Source organism: Muntiacus reevesi, chromosome 5 (assembly GCF_963930625.1).
Source record: "Muntiacus reevesi chromosome 5, mMunRee1.1, whole genome shotgun sequence".
NCBI lineage: Eukaryota > Metazoa > Chordata > Mammalia > Artiodactyla > Cervidae > Muntiacus > Muntiacus reevesi.
In genome coordinates this window covers 120,018,944-120,043,395 of record NC_089253.1, presented here as the reverse complement: position 1 = coordinate 120,043,395, position 24,452 = coordinate 120,018,944, and the positions used below count along the sequence as shown (strand labels likewise).

The 24,452-nt window shown below is 51.3% G+C and overlaps 1 protein-coding gene across 2 annotated transcripts in view; it reads right to left on the bottom strand.

Moving 5' to 3' along the window:
• The window catches only part of PLXNA2 (plexin A2), a 229,128-nt gene that overhangs the window by 56,170 nt on the left and 148,506 nt on the right, over positions 1-24,452 (bottom strand). For both annotated transcript variants that reach the window (XM_065936292.1, XM_065936293.1), the window contains exons 8-12: positions 23,953-24,049; positions 20,733-20,847; positions 10,612-10,812; positions 8,759-8,855; positions 4,184-4,374 (exon numbers count right to left, since the gene is read on the bottom strand). In XM_065936292.1, coding sequence (XP_065792364.1) covers positions 4,184-4,374; positions 8,759-8,855; positions 10,612-10,812; positions 20,733-20,847; positions 23,953-24,049 — 701 coding nt within the window. The remainder of the gene's footprint in view (positions 1-4,183; positions 4,375-8,758; positions 8,856-10,611; positions 10,813-20,732; positions 20,848-23,952; positions 24,050-24,452) is intronic.

The following is a 24,452-nucleotide window of genomic DNA, read 5'->3' as shown; positions in this document are numbered from 1 at the left end:
GAGGAGAATTCCTCTGAGGTCAGCTCACTGATTGCCCTGCCCTGCAGGCAAGACAGCCCCATTCCAGTCCCCACTGGTTTCCAGCAGTGGCCATTCTGCTGCTCCCAGGAACCACCGTGGGCCCTCAGAGAATCTTCTCTTCTCCCTCAGGAAGGATCTGTGTGGTCAATGGCTCCTGTTTACACGTGGGCACGTCCTGAGGGGCTATACATTTGTGAAGATGAGGGAGGGTCAGAGACAAGAGGGAGGTATGTAGAAAAGGGCACAGAGCTCATAGAATTCTGATCGTTAAAAAAAAAAAGATCTATGCCAACGTCAAGGAATTAGCCAAGAAAGCCGAGGTAAAGGAAATGAGTTGACTCTTCTAAAAAGTTACTTTTAACAAATCATTTTAACAAGTGTTCTTGGTTACAAATGCCACGGAAGCGAGATGGTGGTCCTCTCAGCTCAGCCTACAGAGAGGCGCCCGAGGCTGATTCTTCCAGACTGGTGATGCCAACTTTAATCACTTGGATAAGGTACCTTAACCCCTTAACCACTGCCTACCTGGCCTCTTCACGTTACGAAAGCACTCTGTACCATTTTTCTTGTTGTAATGAACACATGTCGTGTGGGGAGAGAGCTTGAGGCTCTGTCAGGATCCCATTTCTCATCCTTCTTTTTCATTTGCTAATTTTAGCCTTCATTGGACATTCCTGCCTGAAACAATGATTACTGTGAACTTTGCTAAGTGGTGATATTTCTGTTTCCCTAAGTCCTTCTATTTTTAGGATTTGCAATTCTAGTATAAAGAGGAGCTTCCTCTCTCCTACATTGTTTATTTATATCAACAAGGACCACACATTCCTATATTATTTTCTTGCATCAAGTACATTAGGATGATTATTTATTTTCTTGCTCACACTGCCCCAGATTTGGCCACTGGGGCTAAATCAAGTTGGCTCCTGTGCCCTTTTGACCTGTATCCTACAGATGTTTTAGTGTTCCTTGCTAAAATATATATGCCACTTGAATTTAATCATGAGAAAACATCAGACAAATCCCGATTGAAAGACATTCTATGAAATAATGGTCCTGAAAGACAAAGGTCATAAAAGATAAAGATTGCGGATTCGGGCACTGAGGCATCGTGATGATGAATGCCACACGTGATCTGGATTGGAGCCTGGACCAGAAAAAGGACATCAGTGGGATGACTGGGAAATGTGAAGAAGACCATGTATATTGGACGGCGTTACTCCCTCACTATTAATTTCCTGATTCTGATCATTGTACTGTGGTTATATAAGATGCTAATTTTGGAGAATCTGGGTGAAGGGTATACGAAAGTTCTTTGTACTATTTTTGCACCTTTTTATCAGTCTGAAATTATCTCAACCATGCAAAGTTTAAAAAGTGAAAAATGGCTTTTGTAAGAAGAGGCTTGGTTGGGGGTAGGAAGTGCAGGCTGAAAGCGGGTAGAACATTCCCGCTCGGCTCCTCCCTCCCACGTGTTCTGTCCGGAGTGCCTGCCGTCCCTGGAGTGGCTGGAGACGCCGTGTGGGTCTCTCTCTCCCCTGATGCTCTTTCTTTGTCCACAGCCTCTACTTGGAAACCACCAACGGGAGAGACCCCACTGCTCGGGGCCTCCACCTCCTGCCGCTGTGTTCACTGGGAAAATCAATTACCGCCTAATTACCTCAGGGGGTTAATTAGCATCGTGTAGCCTGGGTGTCCTCGGGAACACAGCCGCCTGTCAGTCCGGGTCAGTGAGCAGGGGCGCGGGGGCAGAGGTTTCTCGGGAGAAGCCCGCCTTCGGGAGGGGCTGGGGCGGCAGTCAAGGTTGGCAAGGGTGAGAGGGGCTGATGGAAACGGGTCCCTCCTGCCTGATTCAAACGCCCCTGGACCGCAGGTGCAGAAGCAGAGAGACGAACCACAGCTGCAGCAAGAATTACAGAATGGAGCAAGTTCTCAGGGCGGCCGCTGCGGGAAATCACTAGAATCAGGGAGCAGGCACGGAGACCTGAGCGGCTCCAAGCTAGCCGCCTGGGGGTGGAGGCCAGGGCGCCCCCGGCAGTCCCGGCGAGCACTTCGCCGGTGAGATGAGGACGGGGAGAGAGTCAGTAGGCACCGCCAGCGGGCACGGCCAAGAGAAGAATGGGAAGGCCGGGGTTTGAGGGCGGTGTCCGCACCCTCAAAGCACCTTCCTACGGGCCGGGTGAGAACCTGGGCAGAGGGACACGCGCCCCTCCAGCTCCTCACTGTCCCTGGGATCCACAGCCCTGGGATGCACGGCACCTGGTCTGTCCCCCCCTGGGAAGGCTGGATGTCAGGGATGGGGAAGCCCACTTCTTTCTTACTTTACCATCATACAAAACAGGATTTTATTTTGGGAGATCGATTTCTAATTTATGGCAGGTTCTACTTCCAGAAATAAAACCCCCAAACAACACAATCTCATTCGATCTTAAAGGCTGGTGCGCTGAGCAAGGAGTATTCTCTTCACTGTCAGGCACCAGGGCTCTGCATTTTGGTGTGCCTTCAGCCACCAAGTCGTCCACAGTAACATGTTCTAGTCTTTTTCCTTAAATTACCTCTAGTGCAAAAGCAAGAAGCAAATCATATCATTTAAAGTCATGATCTTTACAGCGTGCCTTCCGCTGGTCCTTCCGGCCACATTCAACTAATTTAGCTCTCAGCAAGGCTTTGAGGTGCTCTCTTTCTCCAGGTCCTATCAGCGTTTGGTTAATCGATGCTTTCTACCTGTGCATCTTTGCTCATCTTGCTACCACACTCTTCGGCTGCCCGGACCTAGACCCTCAGTCGGAGCCCACTTCTTGTTTAATATTACTTGGGCAAATCCTAGACACTTTAAAAATGTTCTTACAATTAAATATATCTGAGCTGAAATGTGAGCTCTGCCATTGTGAACTTGGACAATTCCATCACTCAGAGCCCGTTTTCTTCCTCTGTAAAATGGAGGTGAGATTTTGACTTCTCATGGAGTTTATGAGGGCTAAATAAGACAGTGCCAAGCACACCCGACAAATATTTGCTCCCTCTTTGAATGCCTCATGGTAGGTTAACAACACTCATTTGATCTTGAGGCTTCTTCTTTTTTCTTCTTCTTTTTTATTTTAACTGATCTGAAGCTGCAAAATGGTCACAGGGATGCTCCATTAGCTTCCCAGTACTCTGACACACGGGAGGGCCAGACTTGGCTTGCTTTGGCCAGCAGGGAAAATGAGGCAGGAAAAGGGAGCTGCTCAGGGGAGAGGCAGAAATGGAGCAGCCACTCCTGCTTCCTTTTTTCTTTTCTTTAAAAAAATTTTTTTTTGCCAAACTTCATGACTTGTGCAACCTTGGCTCCCCGACCAGGGCTAGAACCCGGTCCATGGCAGTGAAAGCCCGAATGTAACCCACTGGACCAGAAGAGAACTCCCTGCTCTTGCTTTCTTAGACTTGCAGTCACAGTGGTACCTGCCCTGGCCGATATTCCTAGTCATCATAAGGAATGTGTAATTAGTTTCAAAGTGCCAGCAACAGTCGGTGAAGTGGGAGCAGTAAAGAGTGATGAGCTCATAGGCAACCAAAGTTAAATACAACTATTCCTCTCCCCGGCCATTCAAACTCCAAGCAGCTGCGTGTTCATTCACATCATCTATTCATCTTCTTTTGCAACTGACTATTCAGGAAACATCATTTTTCCCCCCTCAGGATAATTAATTGCCTATTTCTTTCCATTAAAATGCACACACAAATTGGGACAGAAAGGAAACCCGGGGAAATGGGGTGGTGGCTAATGCAGCGCCTGCCTTTGCTTTTTCCTTCTGTTTTCAACTTTGCAACTCTGAGCTAATTGCAGCCCCTGACATCACATTTCTGCTGAGAAAAGCTGAGCCTTTTTTTCTGAAATGTTCACCCGCCATGCAGCCAATTTCTCGTCCCCCGCTGGCAAAGATGGCCTGGCAGGGAGGCTGGGCTGGCTCTGCCTCCTTGGTGCACACATGCACACCGAGACACACGCGTGGTTGTGCAGGTGCATGAGGACACACTTCCACACACTTGTCGCTTATGCCAGACACAGGCCATCGGGACACCCATGAGAGGCGTTACCTGCCCTCGCATTAACCTCAAGCATTCTCCCATAAAGGCTCAGTGCCCAGGGCCATCCCGTCCCGCTCGGGGAACTTGGGGGGCTTACCTCGGTGATCTGGGGGTTGGAGCACTTGACGTTGTGGCTGGACCAGTCGAGCCAGGGGCCGGAGGAGCCGCTGCAGTGCTGCTGGAGGGTGCATCTGCGCTCGCCGCTGCACCAGCCGCACTCGAACTTCCGGTCGGCCTTGAGGCAGAGGCCGCAGCTCTCCCGCTGGGCTGCACACTTGTAGAGGTGGACTGCAGAGAGACGGACGGGGCGGTCACACGGGGAGCTGCAGGGGACTCCTCGCCACTTACCCCGTTCTCTCGAGTGTGACAGAGACCGCCCTGTCCATGGATATCACCAATGACTGCCATTATCCTTGCAAAGAATAACTGATGGGGAATTAATAATAAATTGAGGTTCTTAGCAGTCATTTAAAGGCATGACAGAAAATATTGTTATTTAAGAATTCTGGCTCTAGATTAAATTGGATCAGGGCTTTCCTTGTGGCTTCGGCACTTTCTAGCGACGTGACAAAGAATATAACTTCTTTGAGCATTCAGTATCTAATCTGTAACTCGGGGATCAGTCAATCAGTTCAGTTCAGTTGCTCAGTCGTGTCTGACTCTTTGCGACCCCGTGGATGGCAGCATGCTAGGCCTCCCTGTCCATCACCAACTCCTAGAGTTTACTCAGACTCATGTCTGTTGAGTCAGTGATGCCATCCAACCATCTCATCCTCTGTCGTCCCCGTCTCCTCCCACCTTCAATCTTTCCCAGCATCAGGGTCTTTTCCAAGGAGTCAGTTTTTCGCATCAGGTGACCAAAATATTGGAGCTTCAGCTTCAGCATCAGTCCTTCCAATGAATATTCAGGACTGATCTCCTTTAGGGTGGACTAGTTGGATCTCCTTGCAGTCCAAGGGACTCTCAAGAGCCTTCTCCAACACCACAGTTCAAAAGCATCAATTCTTCAGCATTTAGCTTTCTTTATAGTCCAACTCTTACATCCATACATGACAACTGGAAAAACCATAGCCTTGACTACACAGACCTTTGTTGGCAAAGTAATGTCTCTGCTTTTTAATGTGCTGTTTAGGTTGGTCATAACTTTTCTTCCAAGTAGCAGGTGTCTTTTAATTTCAAGGCTCCAGTCACCATCTGCAGTGATTTTGGAGCCCCCCAAAATAAAGTCTGTCACTGTTTCCACTGTTTCCCCTTCTATTTGCCAAGAAGTGATGGGACCAGATGCCACGATCTTAGTTTTCTGAATGTTGAGTTTTAAGCCAGCTTTTTCACTCTCCTCTTTCATTTTCATCAAGAGGCTCTTTAGTTCTTCTTTGCTTTCTGCCGTAAGTGTGGTGTCATCTGAATATCTGAGGTTATGGATATTTCTCCTGGGAATCTTGATTCCAGCTTGTGCTTCATCCAACCCAGCATTTCTCATGATGTACTCTGCATATACGTTAAATAAGCAGGGTGACAATATACAACCTTGACGCTGATTTGGAACCAGTCTGCTGTCCCATGTCCGGTTCTAACTGTTGCTTCTTGACCTGGATACAGGTTTCTCAGGAGGCAGGTGAGGTGGTCTGGAATTCTCTTCTCTTTAAAAATTTTCCACAGTTTGTTATGATCTACACAGTAATCATTGTTTTTCGTGAGGTTTCAATGAGATGTGGTATATTCAGTGATTAACACAGTGTCTGCAACATAGCCTATGTTCTATATATGCTTATTATCTTTTCTTTCAACTCAAGCTACATTCTTATGCTGCTGCCTCTGTTTCTGGCACATATGGACCTCGTTGAAAGAGGTAAGGACTGATTTCCCCATTTCAGGCAAAAATGAAGCTCAAAGAGAGAAGTAAGGACTCTCAGAGTTTAAAGGTTAGTGTCCTAAGCTGGGACACTCACCGTGCTGCTAGCACGCAGGTCCCGAAAGGAGGGGGGCACACAGGGGAACTGGTGGGTCTGGGAGAGGTGTCAACTGGGCTTTCAAGAAAGGCCACGTGCCTGGCGGCGTGGAGACAGAGCTAGCCCATAAGGAAAGAGGGTCGACGCAGTCTTGTGGATGAAGAGACCATCCCGAAAGAGGACAAACTGGCTACTTTTGGAGTCTGCAGATGCTTTTGGTTTTGTCTCTCACTGACTTAGAAGCCCTAGACAGGCAAGCTGGCAGAACTGTTTTGTGAGCCTGAGGCTTGGTTGTTGTCTGCTGGTGTTTTGAATTCAGAGTTCCAGGAGGAATTCTCCAGAAGTGGGATACTGGGAAAGCCCTTTCTCAGTTCTTCTGGCCAAGCACACATGAACTCGCAGGCCTGGGTGGTGTGCATCTGGAGGCCAGGGACAGGGCCCAGGGGAGGGGCATTTTTTTATTCTTCCATGGGTTTATTCTTCCATTTTATTCTCATCTTGTTCCTCTGCTCTGCCAAGCATTCCTCAATCCCAGCAGCAGAGACTACATTGAAACATCCTGATCCTATGGTTTCTTATGGTAAAGGGCAGGAAATGGGAATCAAAATGAACAGGTCCACACTGCATTTATCAACATGCACGAATGGTCCACATATAATTTCTCATTTGATGCTCATGATGGCCCCCCCACTGCCCAGATAGTGAACTTGGAACGTAGAGAGAAGCAGTAATTAGTGTCAGTTCACCTAGCTATCGGTGAAAGAGGCAGAATTCGAACCCTAGTTTGTTGGATTATGGAACCCTAGTCCTTAAGCACCATGACTTTCTCTACCCAACACAGTGCATTAGCCTCCAGGGACAGTGAGGCTCTGGGTGGGAGGTGAGTGTGAAGACACCATGGCCCCTGCATTCAAGGAGCTGCTTAAAAGTTGTTGGGTGCCACAAGGGAGGGTTCTGATGCAACAGCTTGGATGTGGCCATTTTTTTCTCTAAAACTCCAGGTGCAAAGGCAACCTCTGGGAACTAAGCCCAGATTCTCAGCAGGCGAAATGTCTATCTCCTGGCACTGAGAAAATTGGGCCTGGGTATGAGGAGACATAGAAGAAGAATCTCCCAGCCTGAGCTCTGACTTTGATGGCAGCATCCAGCACAGGGACAGAAGCATCTGGAAGAGATGCTGAAATACTTGCAGGTCCTCCCGGGGCCTTGGTTCCTCTCCGTGCCCCTGGGGTGACCTCAGCCTGAAGGACAGGCTTGTGAAAACCCCAGCTGATTGAAACGTGACATGGCCCAGGGTCAGGGCACAGGGTTCTGGGGGAGGAAGTTTAACATCTCACAGTGGCCTGAGCCATAGGAGGAAGGATGTGAGCTCCAAAATGAGACTGTCTGGGTTCAAATCCTGACTCTTATTATTTGACTCTCGGTCCATTTCTTTCTTTTTTCAACTTCATTGAGGTGTAACTGACAAAAAAAATTGTACAATATTTAAAGTGATAATTTGATACACTACAGAGGGAAAAGATTCCTCCCATCTAGTTAATGATTAGATGTTAAGAACACACAAATGTTACGAACATTAAAGTTCTACTCTCAGAGACACACAAATGGTAAGAACATTTAAGTTCTCCTCTCTTAGCAAACCTCAGTTCCATAACACAGTGATATCAACTGTAGTCACCATGGCATAATTAGATTCTTATTCATCTTAGGGCTGGACGTTTGTACCCTTTTACCGACTTCTCCCTAGTTCTCCAACCATCCAACCACTTTTCCACTCTGTTTCTGATGAGTTGGGGCATTCCCCCCCACCACCCAGATTCCACATATAAGTTATCCCACACAGTCTTTGTCTTAAACATGGAGCACTTTATGAGCTTGCATCATCTTGTGCAGGGGTCAGGCTGGTCTCTGTCTTCTTCCAATTTTAGTGTCCGTGTTGCCAAAGCCAGCAGTCTTGGTCCCTCTCTCAGCTTCTTTGGGTCTTAGTTCCCTTATTTGTCAAATGACGATAATGCTAGGGCATCCTTCTCAGCCCTATGACAATTAGGAAAAAAAACCCTAAATAAATCACTCAGTGAGTGCCTAGCCAGAGTGCTCATCAAACTGGAGTCACTTTCATCACTCTGGAGAGCTGGGAGGAATGCTGCATGGAGGGCAGCCGACCCAGCACCCAGGAGGACCTCCCCGTGGGTTTGCAGGACCAGAATGAGGCCCCTTCATGGAACGCCCCCTCCTGCATCAGCCCAGCTCCTTCCTGAGGTTTCCTGCAACAGCTGTGCACTGGAGTCAGCCAGCTGGGCCCTCCCACCCGCCTCAGGACCCGGGAGCCGATTGACAAGCCTTCTTTGTACAGAGACTGAGGCCAAAGACAGGGGAACCAGGACCTCATCAGGAATAATATCTCCATTTCCAGAGAAACCGGCAGGACGTTCCTGCCTGCTGTTCTCCTGGGCAGGTTCCACAGACACTTCAAAGTCTCCTGGAGCCAAAGGAACTGGCGATGAGCTGGCAGCCACCCGGCGGATGCTCTGGTTGTAATAAAACAGGGTTCCCAACAGGACTCCTTTGATGGCGCCAAATGTTGCTTTAGGTGCCTCTGAAGAGCTCCACGGACAGGGGAAGCGTATTATTCATGAACCGCGGTCGGCCGGCTCTGATCCCTCCAGCCCAGTCTTTCCCAGGGTCGCGGAAAGATCAAAACTCGACCGGAAGTAGTTGCATACCTTTCAGGTCCTCAGGGTTGTCGATGATGAAATTGCCATTCCACACCACAGCGAAGTCCACGGCTAGGCTGCTGATGTCCGTGCCGTCGTACTGGTACTGTGGGCAGAGGGGCAGGGGCACACGTCACGAGGAAATCTACCCCAGGGGGTCAGGGTGCTGCCGGCATCTCAGGGTGCCAGGAAACAAACCAGGGACTCTGGTTCCCTCTGGACCGAGAGAGAGGCAGATGGAGAGACGGGAGCTCCGGGCACCGTTCACATCATCCCTACGGTATCTTCCTCCGACTCCCAGTCATTGATGCCAACAGGATCCCGCTCAGACCCCTTGGCTGGCATTCAACACCTCCTATGATCCAATCCAGGCTTAGTTCTCCAACCTTCGCTTCTACTGCTTTCCTCCAGAAGCCTCTGGAGCCCCTGTCTCCGAGCAAGCTCTCCTAAGCCCCTCGCTGCATCTGTTCAGTTCACACCTCACAAGCAATGCCTCCCCTCTCCCGACAGCCTCCAGCCTTCAACATCTTACCTCTTCTGGCCTGGCTCAAACGCATCTCCCCCCAGGGGTCTTCTCTGCCCTCCCTCCCAGCCCACCCCATGCTCCCAGTCCCCTGGTGTTTGCTCTTGAACCCGGCACTTCCTGGGATCTGCACTGCATTTTTACCCAAAGAAGTCTCTTAGGAAGTCCACACATCGCTCTGGACGCCCCGCAAAGCCCTGACACAGCACGTGCATAGTGAACGGCAGTGCCTCAGCGGTTGATCGGCCAGGCCTGGTAAGGCCCTTTCTTTCCGCGTGTGAGCTTTACTTCGGTCACCAGTCCACTAGGGACCGTGCCCAGAGCTTTGCGGGCACACCTCTGAGCAGCCCAACCCCTGAAGGCTGCCAAGCTGCAGCCAGGAGTGGACTTCCTCCCAGGCCGATCCCGCCCGGTGCCCTCAAGACCTCAGACACATCAGAACCGCCCCTCTGGTGGTCCAGCTCCCGAGCCTCGGTGGAGACCCCCCGGGACTCCCCGCTGCGGGGGCTGCCCGGCCTGGCCACACGGCTCCCAGGGCCCGTCACCGTCAGCCCGCCCCTCTCCCCGGCTTCCTCCCTTTGTTGTGCTCCAGGGCTTTCTCATCTCCCACCTTCCCCGGGTGTTGGGCGGTCTTCCACCGATTACAAATTCTATCAAGCGCTGGTGACCTGCAAACCCGACAGCTCCCTGATAAGAGGCCCAAGATTCTCTTTATCGCTCGCAGGCGAATTACCTTCCCTCAGCAACTTTGTCACATTCCTCCCCCCGCCATCTCCCAGCTGACCCCCCACAGGCAGAGACAGGGAGCTGGCAGATGAAAAGATCTTCTCTGGGCCAGCAGGATAATGAAACACCTCGTGGGGCTCTCCGTCTGGCATTCGGGATCGGTTTAACCCTTGCTGCTCTTGAGGTCCACTGTGTCCTCCTCCCCCCCCGCCGCCCCCGCCATGGCCTTCCTACCTCCCCTGGCCCCTTCTGCAGCTTGCCTCCCGTGTGGTACCCTCCCTGCATCCACTCCCCGAGCCGGGGCAGGCTCTGGGGTCACGCTGACTGGCGCTGAAAAAGTTTCACCAAAGGCTTAGAGGGACTCTTTCAACTCGGAGAGGGCGCAAAGCCGTCAACTTAAGCCACGGGGGTCCTTGCAGCCCTCCACTCCCTCCATCACCTGCCCTGCTTTGCTGAGGAAACCCGGGTGTCCGTATACACTCCTCTGTCTCTGCGGATGTGGGTCACTTGTGAACGCGGAAGGTTCTAGAAGCTGGGGGAGGCCAGGCTGAGGCCCTGGCTCAGGTGCGAGACCAAGGCTGGCTCTGGCTGGCCTGGGCCCCGGCCCTCTTACCGAACTGTTCTGGCACTGGACGCTGGAGCTGTTGAAGCGCAGGGCGGGGACCCGGTGGACCGCCCCCTGGATGCTGAGGACGCATTCATAGCCCCGCTGGCCGGACTGAGGCTGGGGCAGGTTTCGGGCCTTGAGGGTGATTGGCTTCACTTCCCCGACTGGTATCAGGATCTCCTCGGTGGGGACCAGCTGGGGGCAGTCCTGGGGAGCAAGCAGAAGGCCTCCGTCTGGTCTGTCCTGGCTCACACCTCCCTACTCCCCAAGCCCGGGATGGGGGACAGGCCCTCGATGCCCAGCCAGACCCCCTGCAAGCAGGCAGGCTGCCCCTGAGGACACTCCTCGTCTAAGGGGAACGTGGAGTCGGCAGGGGACGTGAGACCTATCTCTTAGCTCCGGGGCTTTGAGATCGTCATCCCAGCCCACGAGTCATCCTGAATCTGGTGCACATGTTACTATTGAGGAATTAAATTTTCAAGCCTTGATGTGGCAGGTTGCGGAAATTTTATCTCCTGAGACACAGGATAAACGAGGCTCCACACGTGCCTGTCCCCAGCCTGGACGCCCCTGCCATTGGTTGCATCTCCCCACTGGGCTCCAGCTCCCCACCCGCTTGCACCGTCCGTGCCCGAGGCCATCTGTTATCGGCAGCCTCAGCTCCCAGCTCTGGTTGAGCAGCCTTTCCAGGAGGTGGATAAAGCCCCCACTAGACCCACCGCCCCCCTCCCCGCCCCCACTAGCAATACTCTAAACGCTTGCTCTGGCTTTTTAGCTCAGTTCATTACCAGGCCTGGCGTGAAGACCATGTGGCTTTGAAAAACAAAACAGAAACAAAAGAAACTCTTGGTGGGCCCAGACTGTGGGGAAGGACCATGAGAGAGGCAGGACGCGAGGAAGAGAGTGATGTCCCGCAGCTCTTCTCCCAGAGGCTGTTTCTCTGCCAGAGGTCAGATGGCTGCCTCCCCACAGTTCCACACCCTGCCCACTCTCTCCCTCTCCGGAAGGACATTGCCCAGTGGCCTGGGGCAGTAAGGACAGGCAGCCTCCTTCACGTGCAACTGTGTCCTGTCTCCAAGGATCGGCTGGGCCAAGTCTTGAAGGAGGCGCCTATTTCCTGGTCCCCTTGTGATCCATGGTGGTGGTGGTAGTTCTTTAGGGATGGACGGTGTAGGGTTGTTCTGTTGCTCTCCTGCAGAGGGCGCTACTGGTATTTAGGTGGGGGTCAGTGCAGGATGGTGAACTTCCTCAAGGGGTGGGACCATTTAGTTCAGTCGCTCAGGTGTGTCATATTCTTTGCGACCCCATGGACTGCAGCACGCCAGGCCTCCCTGTCCATCACCAACTCCCAGAGCTTACTCAAACTCATGTCCATCCAGTCCATAATGCCATCCAACCATCTCATCCTCTGTCGTCTCCTTCTCCTCCCGCCTTCAATCTTTCCCAGAATCAGGGTCTTTTCAAGTGAGTCAGTTCTTTGCATCAAGTGGTCAAAGTACTGGAATTTCAGCTTCAGCATCAGTCCTTCCAATGAATATTCAGGACTGATTTCCTTTAGGATTGACTGGTTGGATCTCCTTGCAGTCCAAGGGACTCTCAAGAGTCTTCTCCAATACCACTTTTCAAAAGCATCAAGGTGTGGGACAGTCTGGAACACTAAACGGTACTTCTCCAATGCCTGAGGCATCCCAGGAAAGAAGTCCTTGGTACCACAGGAATGTTGAACAATGGACGGCCTGGGGTGGCAGGGTGGGGGAGGGGCGCAGAGGCAGGGGCTTCTGGCTCAATGTGGGTTTAAGCAGTGGGCCTCAGAAAGAAGTCCTTCACTGTCTGGCCCCTACGTCCCTATTACTCTGAGATTCCTGTGCATCGAGGTCCAGCCATACCGCAGAGGAATTTAAGATTAGACCTGAGGAGTCATCGCTCTCACTCAACCTCTGGTCCTTTGAAGATGCTTTTCTATCTACTGGAAACACTCCCCCTCCACCCCTCATCTTCCTCCTGGCCCCCGACTCAGCCCTCTTTAGCTGATTACCTGGCAATTGGTCTTCAAACTCAGCTCTGCGGCTCCGTCTTTGTAAAGCTGCCCCCGACCCCGACCCCGTTCCTGTGCTGGCAGGTCCCAGATCCTTCCTGACCCCCGGGCCCCCGGCTGACTGCACTGAGCCTCACAATTGCGGTTTCCCGTTGACCTGTCCTCCTCACGGGCCTGTGAGCCCTGAGGACTAGGCTGCATCTTACTCGCTTTATCCCCATTCCTGACACGTGTGGACAACGGCTCATGGTTGCGGGAAGGTAAGTGGAAATCAAGGAAGTAAGGCAAGAGACAGAACTATCTCACACTCTCCTTCCGGCTCCAACGTCCCAGATTCTTCCGAGGTGAGGCTAAATCCGTCTTCTGGGCATCTAGAGACTTGGGTGGGAGTTTGATTCCCAAAGCTGGGATTGATTTGGTCACTATTTCTGGAGTCACAGGATTGCTAAATTGGTACGTCCGTTTCTACGGAGGAATCCTGAGGATTTACGAAAAGCTGGGTCCAGGAGAAGTTTGCCACAGATGCCTGCCTAGGAGGGTCTGGCGGAGCCTCTGAGGTCCCTCGGTGCCTGCCTGTGAGGGCACGGGGCAGGTCTCCGCAGGAGACAGCAGCACGAGGCAGCCCCAGAACAGATGGGCGCTGTTTAGAAGCCGGTCACTCAAGCTGCCGACCCATAACCCTGCTCTTTGCTGCACTTTTACTTTCATTCCCCGAGGGCGCGCTCAACAGACTCTTTCATATATTTACAGCCAAGAATAAAAAGTGAACACCACTTTAGGAAAACCCAGGCATCCCATAGAAAAGGAGATACTATTTCCTGTTAGTGGCTAAAAATCCTCATTGAGTCTAATAAATCAGAATTTTAATTTAGACTGGAAATAAGACTGAGGTATAGCAAGGGATGTTTGCGTGTGTGTGTGTGTGTGTGTGTGTACCTGTAAGAGAGAGCGGGAGAGAACAGATTTTCAGAATCAGAACTAGTTGATGTATTGTAAAGGATGACCTGTTGTTTTTCACCTCTAACGAGCTCAGAGAATAAATTCAAATTTCATGAGCTGAGTCTTTAAGACGTACTTCTGGGAGTATGATGTCTTAGGGTATTGAACAAGTTTGTAGAACCTTATTAATCATGACAAAAATACATGTATGCATGTGTACACGCATAAATACACATCTACATACCCACATACACCCTCATCTTTCGGGATGGGTTGTCTGATTCAGCCTGAAAGTTGAAGAATCATAAGTAGACTTTATGAGTACTTTTATGTATTTTTTAAAGAGATTCTAAAATTTTATTAAAAAAAAATTCCCATGGTCTGCTGTTGCAGACTCTCTGGGACTCAGCTGAAGGGTGATGGTTACGGGCTTCCGAATACCTAAAGAGGGTTCCGAGACTGACCCTGGAGGAAAGAATCTCAGGCTTTGCTTGGTTTTTTTGGCTATTTCTCTCGGGCCAGACAGAATCACATCCTTCCTTGCATTCTCTAGGGCAAAGGAAAGATGTGGCTGGTACCCAGGTGTACTCTCTTCTCCTAGGAAAGAGGGGATACACAGACTCCTTGGGTCATGAGATGGTTCTGCTGACTGTCTGGAGGTAGCAGTGGGTCTTGGGTGGAACAGGCATTGGTGAGGGTTGAAGGTGCGGGAGAGAGAACGTCGTCAAGCTGTGGGAACGTCAGTCCCTCTGGGGTCTGTGAAAGGTGACGCTGGCGGTGCTGGCTTAGTCGCCCAGTCGTGTCCGACTCTGTGTGACCCCATGGGCTGCAGCCTGCCAGGCTCCTCTGCCCGCGGGGATTCTCCAGGCAAAAATACAGGAGTGAGCTGCCATGCTCTCCTCCAGGGAATCCTCCTGACCCAGGGATCGAACCGGGGTCTCCCGCATGGCGGGCAGATTCTTTACTGTCTGAGCCACCAGGGAAGCCCAAGAATACCGCAGTGGGCAGCCTATCCCTTCTCCAGGGGAATCTTTCTGACTCAGGAATTGAATCGGGGTCTCCTGCATTGCAGGTGGATTCTTCACCAGCTGAGCTACCAGGGAAGCCTGTGGAAGGTGATAGGTTTCATCAAATATAAAAGGCCATTTCCAACCTGTTTGCTCCTGGGAGTACACACACACACACACACACACACACACACACACACACGCTACACCCTTCATGCAGAGTGTGAGGACTGCTGTAAACACTGCGAAATAGATTTCTCCTGCAGACCCCCGTCTCCTGAGTGCGCTCTGGAGGTCATTCTACTCCTCCCTCTGCCTCTAGGCAAATGGGCAGCAGGATCCCGCTCCTTAGCAGCAAGCTGAGCTTCTATAGAGATGAGCAGATGTCCTGCTTGGGGACATGGCAGGGCAGGCGTGGGCTGAGGAGGAGGGGACGTGACTGGGGGGGCAGGACCTGGCCCCGCAGCCCGATGGACGAACCTCTGGGCCGCATGGTTCACCCTGTTCAGCTGTGCTTCACCGGCTCTCAGGCGGGGGACCCTTCCTTCAGCCCCGGAAACGACTGCTCCCACGTGCAAATGACATTATCTTCACCCACTGGACTTCAAAGAGAGAGAGCAGCCCGCATCCGGGTAAGCTAATCGGATTTATGTGGTTCTATCTTTCCCCTGGGACAGGGCGTAAAGGAGATATTTATGTATCTACATCTCACTAGGCCTGGTTTAGCCATGGTGGGAGATGAGCTTTTCAAGTTGAAAGCCATACATACTCTGGCGCACACCCGCTTGCAAACACCATGTCACCGCTTAACCTGGCCCAGGGGGGCCCAGACTTCTGGGACCCCATCCGAGACCGGCTGCGCGCTAAGTGGGGGAAAGGTCTGGCTTATGAACTTAAAAGCGCTCAAGAGATGGCTCAGTTGAAATTCAAGTTCCTCATCTACAAAATGGGCATCCCAGGTGGCGCTAGTGGGTAAAGAGCCCGCCTGCCAATGTAGGAGACATAAGAGATGTGATTTCGGCCCCTGGGTTGGGAAGATCCCCTGGAGGAGGGCATGGCAACCCACTCCAGTATTCTTGCCTGGAGAATCCCATGGACAGAGGAGCCGGTGGGCTACAGTCCATGGGGTCGCGAAGAGTCAGACACGACTGAAGACACTTACCATACAGGCATCTATAAAATGGGAGCCGTAATATTTGATAACTCTACGTTGCAGGCAAGAGGGACCTGGAGGTCTGTTGTCAGTGGTAATAAACTGGATTAACCATGTTAATCTTATCACTGTATATTTCTGCGTGAACGCAGGATCAGAGGACTTCAACTTATTCAGTGCCAACTTGGGAACACTGCATTTCTGCATTTATGTGAGAATCATAGAAAACTGCTTAGACTTCTCAGTTTATTCATCTAGGACAGAATTTACTTCATAGAATAGTTACAACTGAGATTAAAAATATATATGTATAATGTTGCATATATAATAGACCCTCAACAAATGCTATTAACATGTTTATTTTGAATTACTGTTCACTCTAGGACTTCCCTGGTTCCTCAGATGGTAAAGAGTATGCCCTCAATGCGGGATACCCAGGTTCGATCCGAGTCGGGAAGATCCCCGAGAGAAGGAAATGGCAATCCACCCCAGTATTCTTGCCTGGAAAATCCCATGGATGGAGAAGCCTGGAGGGCTACAGTCCATGGGGTTGCAAAGAGTCGGACACGACTGAGCGACTAACACTTGCACTCTCACTTAGCTCAGCGGTTCTTGGTTTTCAGGACTAAGCCCGGGATTGGTCATCAGCCCTTTGGAAAGAAGTAGGCAGACATACCTCACATACTGGCCACCTTAGGATCTGGACGTGGTACTACTGACCTGTCTTCCATGGGCGGTTTCCATCTGTGAATGGATTTGTGTGGGTCCCTCTACAACCTGGGGTTCCCCAGATGGCACGAGGGGTAAAGAACCCACCTGCCAAGGCAGGAAATGTAAGAGATGCAGCTTTGATCCCTGGTCGGGAAGATCCCCTGGAGGAGGGCATGGCAACACACTCCCGTATCCTTGCCTGGAGAATCCCATGGACGGAGGAGCCTGGCGGGCCACAGTTCATGGGGTCTCAAAGAGCTGGACATGACTGAGCCACTGAGGACCACACAAACGCACTCCACGCCCCGAACCCTCATGACCAACAGCACAGAGCCTGCTTGAGGCCAGGCCTGCAAGTGTAGCTGAGACCATGAAAACAGACAAGCGAACGGGTCCTGATTTTCTGGAGAGAGCGTCCTGTACTCTGCCTTTCTGGATGCCTGAGTTCTCTGTAGCTTTAGGCAAAAAAGAAAAAAAAAACTAAAATTTTAGCATCTTGGTTACTACATCTGTCAAAATATGAATTATGTGAAACTGCAGGTCTGTTGTGAGAATCAATTGAGATGCCATATGTCAGTGGTTCTCAATCTTCGGTTTACTCTGGGATGGGGCCCAAGAATTTGAATTTCTAACAAGTTCCCGAGTGATGCTGAGGCGGCTGGCCCCCCTCCCCCACCCTCCTGTCACAGGCGAGAGAAATGCAAATGCATGATGCTTAGCCTTGCTATACAAATCAATGGAGCTAATCAGTTATGTGTTGTTTCTAAGAAGTAGATAGATGTAAAATTTTGGTTCAAATTGCAGTGGGGCGGGGGGAGGGGGCTTACTGGAAGCATAAAAGATAGTCTAGAAGCCCCAAAGGGACAGCTTAGGGGTCTCCAGTCCCCAGAAGAACCTGAGGACGCCAGGCAGGGCTCCCGACCGGGTGAAGGAACCTCGCTCAAGCTGAACACAGGCACCTCTGTGGTTCCCCCCCTTTTCCGGATCGGGGCTTCCCCTGAAAGCAAACTTCGGTCTGGGGGCTGTCAGCTGGGAAGTGATGTGTGAGGGGCTGCGGCTCTGCCATCTCCTGGGGTCCTGCCTCCCACTTCCCGTCCTGAGCTAAGTCAGGAGCCTGGGGGGTCCGGGGCTGCCCCTCCGAGAGAGCACATCCCAGGGATGGGGCCTGGGGCCTGTCAGCAGGGTGAGGAGGAGATGTTTCTCTCACTTCCAGGAGCAGACATTAAGGAGAGGAAATGAACACGGAGCCGGGAAGCCTCTGACTTTCTCCCCAGGGCTCTTTCGGTATTAATTTAATCCTGACTTGGGACGGCAGCTGCCTCTGCTAGGCCCGGCTCTCTGGAATTCTTGAATTACCCGTGGCCGAGAGGGAGCCGTGTTCCAGGGACTTCTAGAGCCCGTGAGGGAGACGGCAGGATTCCAGCTCGCCCTCTGGGCCGCAGCCCCTGGCCCCACACGGGGCAGAGTTCCTGTCTCGCTGGGTTTCCTAGCCCCTGGCGTGCGCTCCTGGCTTGCAGGTCCCATCAGGCTCGGCTTTGGGTTTCTCTGGGCCTGAAGGAGCCCAGCAGCCAGGAGAAAATGAAGCGGCTTCTCATCCGGATGTCCACATCATCCTCCCTCTCTCTCGGCATTCTGTGGGCCTCCTCCACTTATTTCATCAACCAAGTAAGGAGGTTAAGGGCTTCCCTTGTAGCTCAGTCAGTAAAGAATCTGCCTGCAGTGCAGGAGACCCGGGTTCCATTCCTGGGTGGGGAAGGTCCCCTGGAGAAGGAAATGGTAACCCACTCCAGTATCCTTGCCTCGAAAATCTCATGGACAGAGGAGCCTGGCGGGCTGCAGTCCATGGGGCTGCAAAGAGTCGGGCATGATTGAGCGACTAACACTTACTTACTGACCTGAGTTAGGAGGTTAGAAGTGTGAAGGTCAGTTTCTGAGGCCCTTCACTGCCCAGCCTTGGCCTCAGCATCACCCTGCTCCTGGCGTCTGGCCTCCCCTGGCCATTGTCCTGTGGACGCCCAGGCTGGGCTCCCCCCGCCTCCCAAACTCCCTCGGCTCGTGGGTCCTTTCCTATGGGTGAGAAGACGGGCCTGAAAGCGGTCTCAGCCTTCTGCAGGACCCCGGTGCTGGGATTAATTTCCGATGCCCACTAAGACCAGCATGGCGCTTTCTGGTCAGCTACTTCAAAGCATCGTGACTGGCTGGAGGAAAGGCCTTCCCTGGAAGGTGCCCAGGGCCCCAGAGAACTGGCTCCATCCCGCGGAGGCACCTGTGGTTGGGTCTGCCTTAAATACTGCCTGTGGGCACCATCTGTGTGTCTCTTTCAAGACAGGCAGATCTCATTTTTTTTCTAGCTGAATATGACATATTGTTTCAGAAGCTAAGAAGAATTCAAGGCTGTGTGTACATGTGTGTGTGTGCCTGCGTGCGCATGTGTTTGGGAAACCTTTCAAGGCTTACTTTCTTCTTAAATTAAAAGTTAAAATAAAAAATAGCTTTATTGAGGTATAACTGGGCTTCCCAGGTGGCTCAGTGGTAAAGAACCTGCCTGCCAATACAGGAGACCCCTGGCTTTGACCCCTGGGTCAGAAGATCCCTTGGAGGAGGAAATGGCAACCCGTTCCAGTATTCTTTTCTGGGAAATCCCAGGGACAGAGGAGCCTGGCGAGTTACAATACATGGGGTTGCAAAACAGTCAGACCTGACTTAGCGGCTAAACAATTGACAAATAAAATTGTAAGGTATTTAATACTGATGAGCCTATCACAGGGCAGGAATAGAGACGCAGACAGAGAGCACGGACTTGTGGACACGTCGAGAGGAGGAGAGGGAGGGACAGACTGAGATATTTACGCCACCATGAGTGGAATGGGCAGCTAGCGGAAGTTGCCGTAAAGCACAGGGAACTCAGCCTGGTGCTCTGTGACACCTGGGGGGTGGGGTGGGGTGGAGTGGGAAGGAGGCTCCAGGGCAGGGGGTACAGGGGCCTTTAACGGCTGATTCATCTCCTTCTACAGCAGAAGCCAACACAACACTGTAAAGCAATTATCCTCCAATTAAAAAAAAATAAGTGTGCAACACGATGGCATGTTGACCAAGGTGCGCTTTCTTGGAAGCAACTGGTAGTTCCACCTCGATTAGGAGACAAGAGACTCTTTCTTGACATCTTAGACAAGGAGCTCCAAGGAACACTTCCTATCAATGACGTTTGGTTAAAGTGGTCACTGGTTCCTCGCATAGAGGACGCAAATATGAAAGCATATTTCAGGCATGCATGCTACAGACTTTCACTGAAAAAGGCCCTGAGGATTTAATGGTAAGATGTAACTCCTGTCTTTAAAGAGGTTGTAGTCAGGGGCAAGAGGGGGACAAATAAATGTCACAGCAATATTTGTACATGCTACATCGTCACTTATTTACATTTATGGATTTCCTAAAAGGTAGAATGAGATGGGGATGTATGTCCATGCACATGCGTGTTTGTGGGAATATGTAAGGTCTCTGCAGTTGTTCAAACCCAACTACTGGTCACCCTGGGGCATGAAAAACATTAGATACGAGAAAAGGACATTGATCTAGCAGGCTTCATTGTCCGAAGGCCTGCCGTGAGCTTGGAAGAAAGTGAACCTCAAGGAAACATCACTGGGTGGGATTATTTATTGGAAAGTTAAGAAATTTAATATCTCCCTGTGTTGATAACGAAGGTGGAACTGGTCTTAGGGATGGCGCCTCGACAGTGTCATAAAATACGACTTTAGCAAGCCTGGGTTCTTTTCACCTGTGGACTGCCTCTCTCTTCTATAAGGCCACCTACTCAGTCACACAAAAGAGTCAAAGAATCATTGAATTTTAGCCTAGGAAGAGAGGCTGGCATGAAAGAGTGGTTGAGAGTGAATGTTCTATTGAACGAGACTATGTCTGCAGCCAAGTAGAGGGCTTAAAACTCAGAACAAATGCCATTCTCTACACTCTTCTAGACCGTGGAGTCTGTTTGGTTGGATATGTTTCCTCTGAGCTTTCAGTCTCAGCCCTTGGCTCCCCTCGAACTTCTGAATGAATACAATTCTAGGAGTCTAGCAAATACAGCACACTTCTCCTTCTAGGGAGTATTTGCTGCCATTTCTTTTTTTTTGCCTTTATAATACCAGGGCTTTCTAACCTCTCTGGAAGAAGCCCAACATGGGCCAGGGCCAGGAGATGGCCGAGCTGTTGGACTGACCATCTGAAAAGGGAGGTCTGCTGAGATTCACTGGGGATGTTCTGTGCCTGGTTGAGCCCCACTTACCTCTGAAATGTTGATCCGGCCCTCCTGGAAGGAGCAGGTGGTGGGGTCATGAGTGCAGAGGTTTCGGTATTTGCACCAATGGCAGCGGAAGGCGCTGTTGACACAGGACAGGCACCTGCAGAGACAGACAGTAAGAGGCAAAAGGGCGAACCCACAGGGAGGGAGGGTGCCGGGGCCCACGCGCCACGATGGAAGTCTGACATCCGAGTCTCATCTCAGGGGGTGGACTGGGGGGCACCCCCAGCCCTGAAAATTGTGGCTTCTCCCTCTAAGATGCTCAGGGGACCAGAAAATTGCGTCCAGAGTGGGAATGATGTTTCCGAAAGCAGTGGAGTGCTACAGCTGGTCTGTGTCAGCTCCTGACAGCCAATTATTCATATTTTCAGGAACGTTGCAAGCGGGTCATCGACATGACAGTGGCTTGAAACGAGCCACAGAGGGAGTATTTATGCCATAGAAATTGGAAAATGCCACCTAGTAAGCTTTTGCCCCTGATTTCTGATAGCCAAACATTTGCCAGCCGAGCACCACTTATAGGAGGGAAGAGCCCAAGGAGGGCAGGGATAGGAACTGGGCCGACCTGCTTCCCGTTTTGCCTCTGCCCCTGCCACTAGGGCCGCCCCGAGTAAGTCACTTCCCCTTCTGAATTGGACTTCCTTCATCCGTCTGTACTAAAACTTTTCTGTTCACTCCATGGGGTTGTTTTGTGTCAAACGAGATAACATATAGGATGTGGTTTTGAAAAATACAATGCTAAATGTATTATTTTTAGGGGCTTACCTTACCTGTTGTTTCAAGCTCTTAAATCATATTTGAGTGTTCACAGTTGGGTCCTATCACCCGTGTTTTGGAGTTTGAGCAGAGTGAACGATATCAACTGATAACTCTGCCTCCCTCTCCAAGCAGCCAGACATGGTAGCGACAGGCTGTGTGTGGCTCCTGCCTTCCTCGCCAGGTAGAGCGCCTCTTTCCCTCCGGCTTCCCCTGCATTCTAGGTGTATCGTCTAGGTGCCCTGTGTGCGGTCAGACCACCATCAGGCAAACAGGTCTGGCCGGTGGAGTTGTTCTACTTGCTCTTTGCCTAGTCCAGTCTTGTCACCACTAGACCAAGCCGGCAGGCACATGGCCAGGTCTGCAAACTGGCGCCACCTGCTGGGGGCTCTAGAGGCTTTCGGGCGGATGGGGCTCGATCAGGGGCCATTGGCTTATAAGCCACAGCGGACGGGGCGTGTTTCCCCATGCCAAATGTTTTTATCCCCTTCTAGATATGCCCATAGTCATTTCGTTCCTGAACTTAGGCCAGATGGATTGGGTCTTCCTCACATCTTACGATTCAGCAAGTAAATCACAAAAATGGATCAAGGATGATGAGATTAGGATTCTTTGAGAACAGGCTTGTCGCTTGCTAATTTGGTGACCTCCAATGGAGCACTTATTCCCTCTGGGCCTTAGTTTACCGCAGTAAAAGGAGAGGTTTGAACTCAATCCCATGACTTGTAACTGGAAGGATAAGATAAGACAGTGCTTGGCAATAAAATGTCAAAGATACTTGCTTTTCTTTCTGCTAGAACTTGCTGCCTGTGACAGCATCTCCACTGCCACGGTAATCCACGGTGGACAGTGGTGACATCACACCGGGTTGCCGTGGAGATGAGGATGTTCTCACAAGCAACGCGTTCCATCACCACTGTGCTGGAGTGTGAGAGGGAGGTTGGGGAGTTCCCACTCCAAGAAGCTCGCAGTTCCCAAAACAGGGTTAGCTGGGATTGGAATGCAGGGTTTAGGGGGCCATTTTATCCAGTTCAGCTTCTGCCACATACTGCCTTGCCTTGGCTCCTCCCAGGCCACTTTTTATCACTTGTTCTGTCTTCTCGGCACATCTATTGATTTGTCCCAAATGGGTCCAAGTGACATCTCCTTCCTTAGCTACTCTGGAGACCCGAGCACTCCAGCAGATGATCCCCATCATGAAAATCCAGATCAGAAAAGGGGAGACCAACGAAGCTCATTTGTCTATTTTAACAGCTTAAAGGTTCCTTTAGGGCTTAGCTGCTAACAGACCCTTGCCCCACACGGATAGCTGGGCCCATCATGGCCACAGCCTGGACCCTCGGACTTGACGCCACTGGAGTCCTCGGGCGGACCCTGTCCTGGGCAACAGGAAGGATGGGTCCACAGAACATTCCCAGGTACTTCTCCCTCTGGCCTGGAGCTCTTGGTTGATCTCTGCTCTTGCCTATGACCAGGGTTATGTGGCCCTTACGTGGCCCTATTACAGAGACCCAGGTTGCTCTTTTTCTAAATCAAACAGTGCATGAGTTTCCAGATGACATGGAAAGAGTCTCAGTTTCACCTCAAGAGAAGACGGGCAGAAACTAAGTGTAGGTCCCTCTCCTCCACCCCTGGCCCTGATTTTTACTTATGAAATGCACCCGGCTTCCTGCACAGCTCTAAGTACCCACAGCACTCAGCTGCTGGACGTGGCTGGTGAGGTCAGATGGGCGGCACCTAAGCCCCTCTGGGACCGATGGTTGGGTCTGGTTTTCCCTTCCTCCTTGAAAAGCTGAAGGCTCAGGGTGGACCCCGGTAGAGTTGAAAGCCTCCTCGCCCTGCCCCAGCCCGGGTCCTTTATTTGGTCTCCAACCCGGCCCCTTCCTCTGAGGCTGCCATCTCTGAGTCCTTCTTCATGTGCCCATGGATGATGTGGCTAAGTTCCGCTGGCTGTCATCTCCACCTTCAAAGCCACACCCACTGGCATAAAACGGAGGACTTTTCTTCGGCCTCCTGGGCCATGACTTCTGTTTCTACTTCAAACCCTTTTTAACTCTTAGCTTGAGAGTTAGGGTAGGGTGAGTTGCAAGGGAGACTGCATGTGATCAGAGGCTGTGGACAGTGTAATGCTGTTCAGTTTGGTATAACTGAATAAACGGAATATAACCGAAATATTTATGGGGCACTTTACGCTGTTCTAGACAAAGTGCCACGTCTGATCAGGAGACTGGGTGGTGAATGTAAGACAATTCTTGTCCTATGGGAACTTAGGAAACGCCCCCACACATATCCAGGCCCAGGGCAAGGCAGGCGGCTTCTGGCCTGGGCCTGCCATGACCCACTTGCTCACCAGTCTCCTCTGACCTCATCTCTAAGGGAGGGTGCGGGTCTAGGTGACCTTCCCGCTCTGACACCGAACGATTATGAGTGCCGCTAGGGGCGTGCTTACAGTTGGTGGGCGCTGCAGTTGTAGAACTTGAACTCAGTGCTGACGAATATCTTCCCTGTCTCCTTGGATCTCAGCTGCAGCTCTAGCCCAAACCAGTCTGGAAAAAAGGGGAAAAAAAGGAGAGAGTTACAAGCTGGGAGCCCAGTGGAGAGGCTGGGGCTAAATCATTCAGCCACTCCGGGGCTCCCATGGGGCAGTGATGGCAGATGGAGCCTTCCTGAGTCCTCTTCCAAGAGAGTACCTATCATCCTTCTGATGACCAGCCCATCACTGAGACCCAGACACCCCAGGCCCCCCTCTTAGGGAGGGGGTGATGGATCATATCCTACAGAGTCCTCTGCCTAGGTTGAATATGTTCAGTTACTGAAAGACTGTCAGAAATATCAGGTTACCAATATAAAAATAAAATTAAATATATATATATATATATCAGGTCAAAACCCCTAAAAGTCCACAGTTCTATGGAGAAAACCTACTAAAAACCACTGACTGAAGCCCGT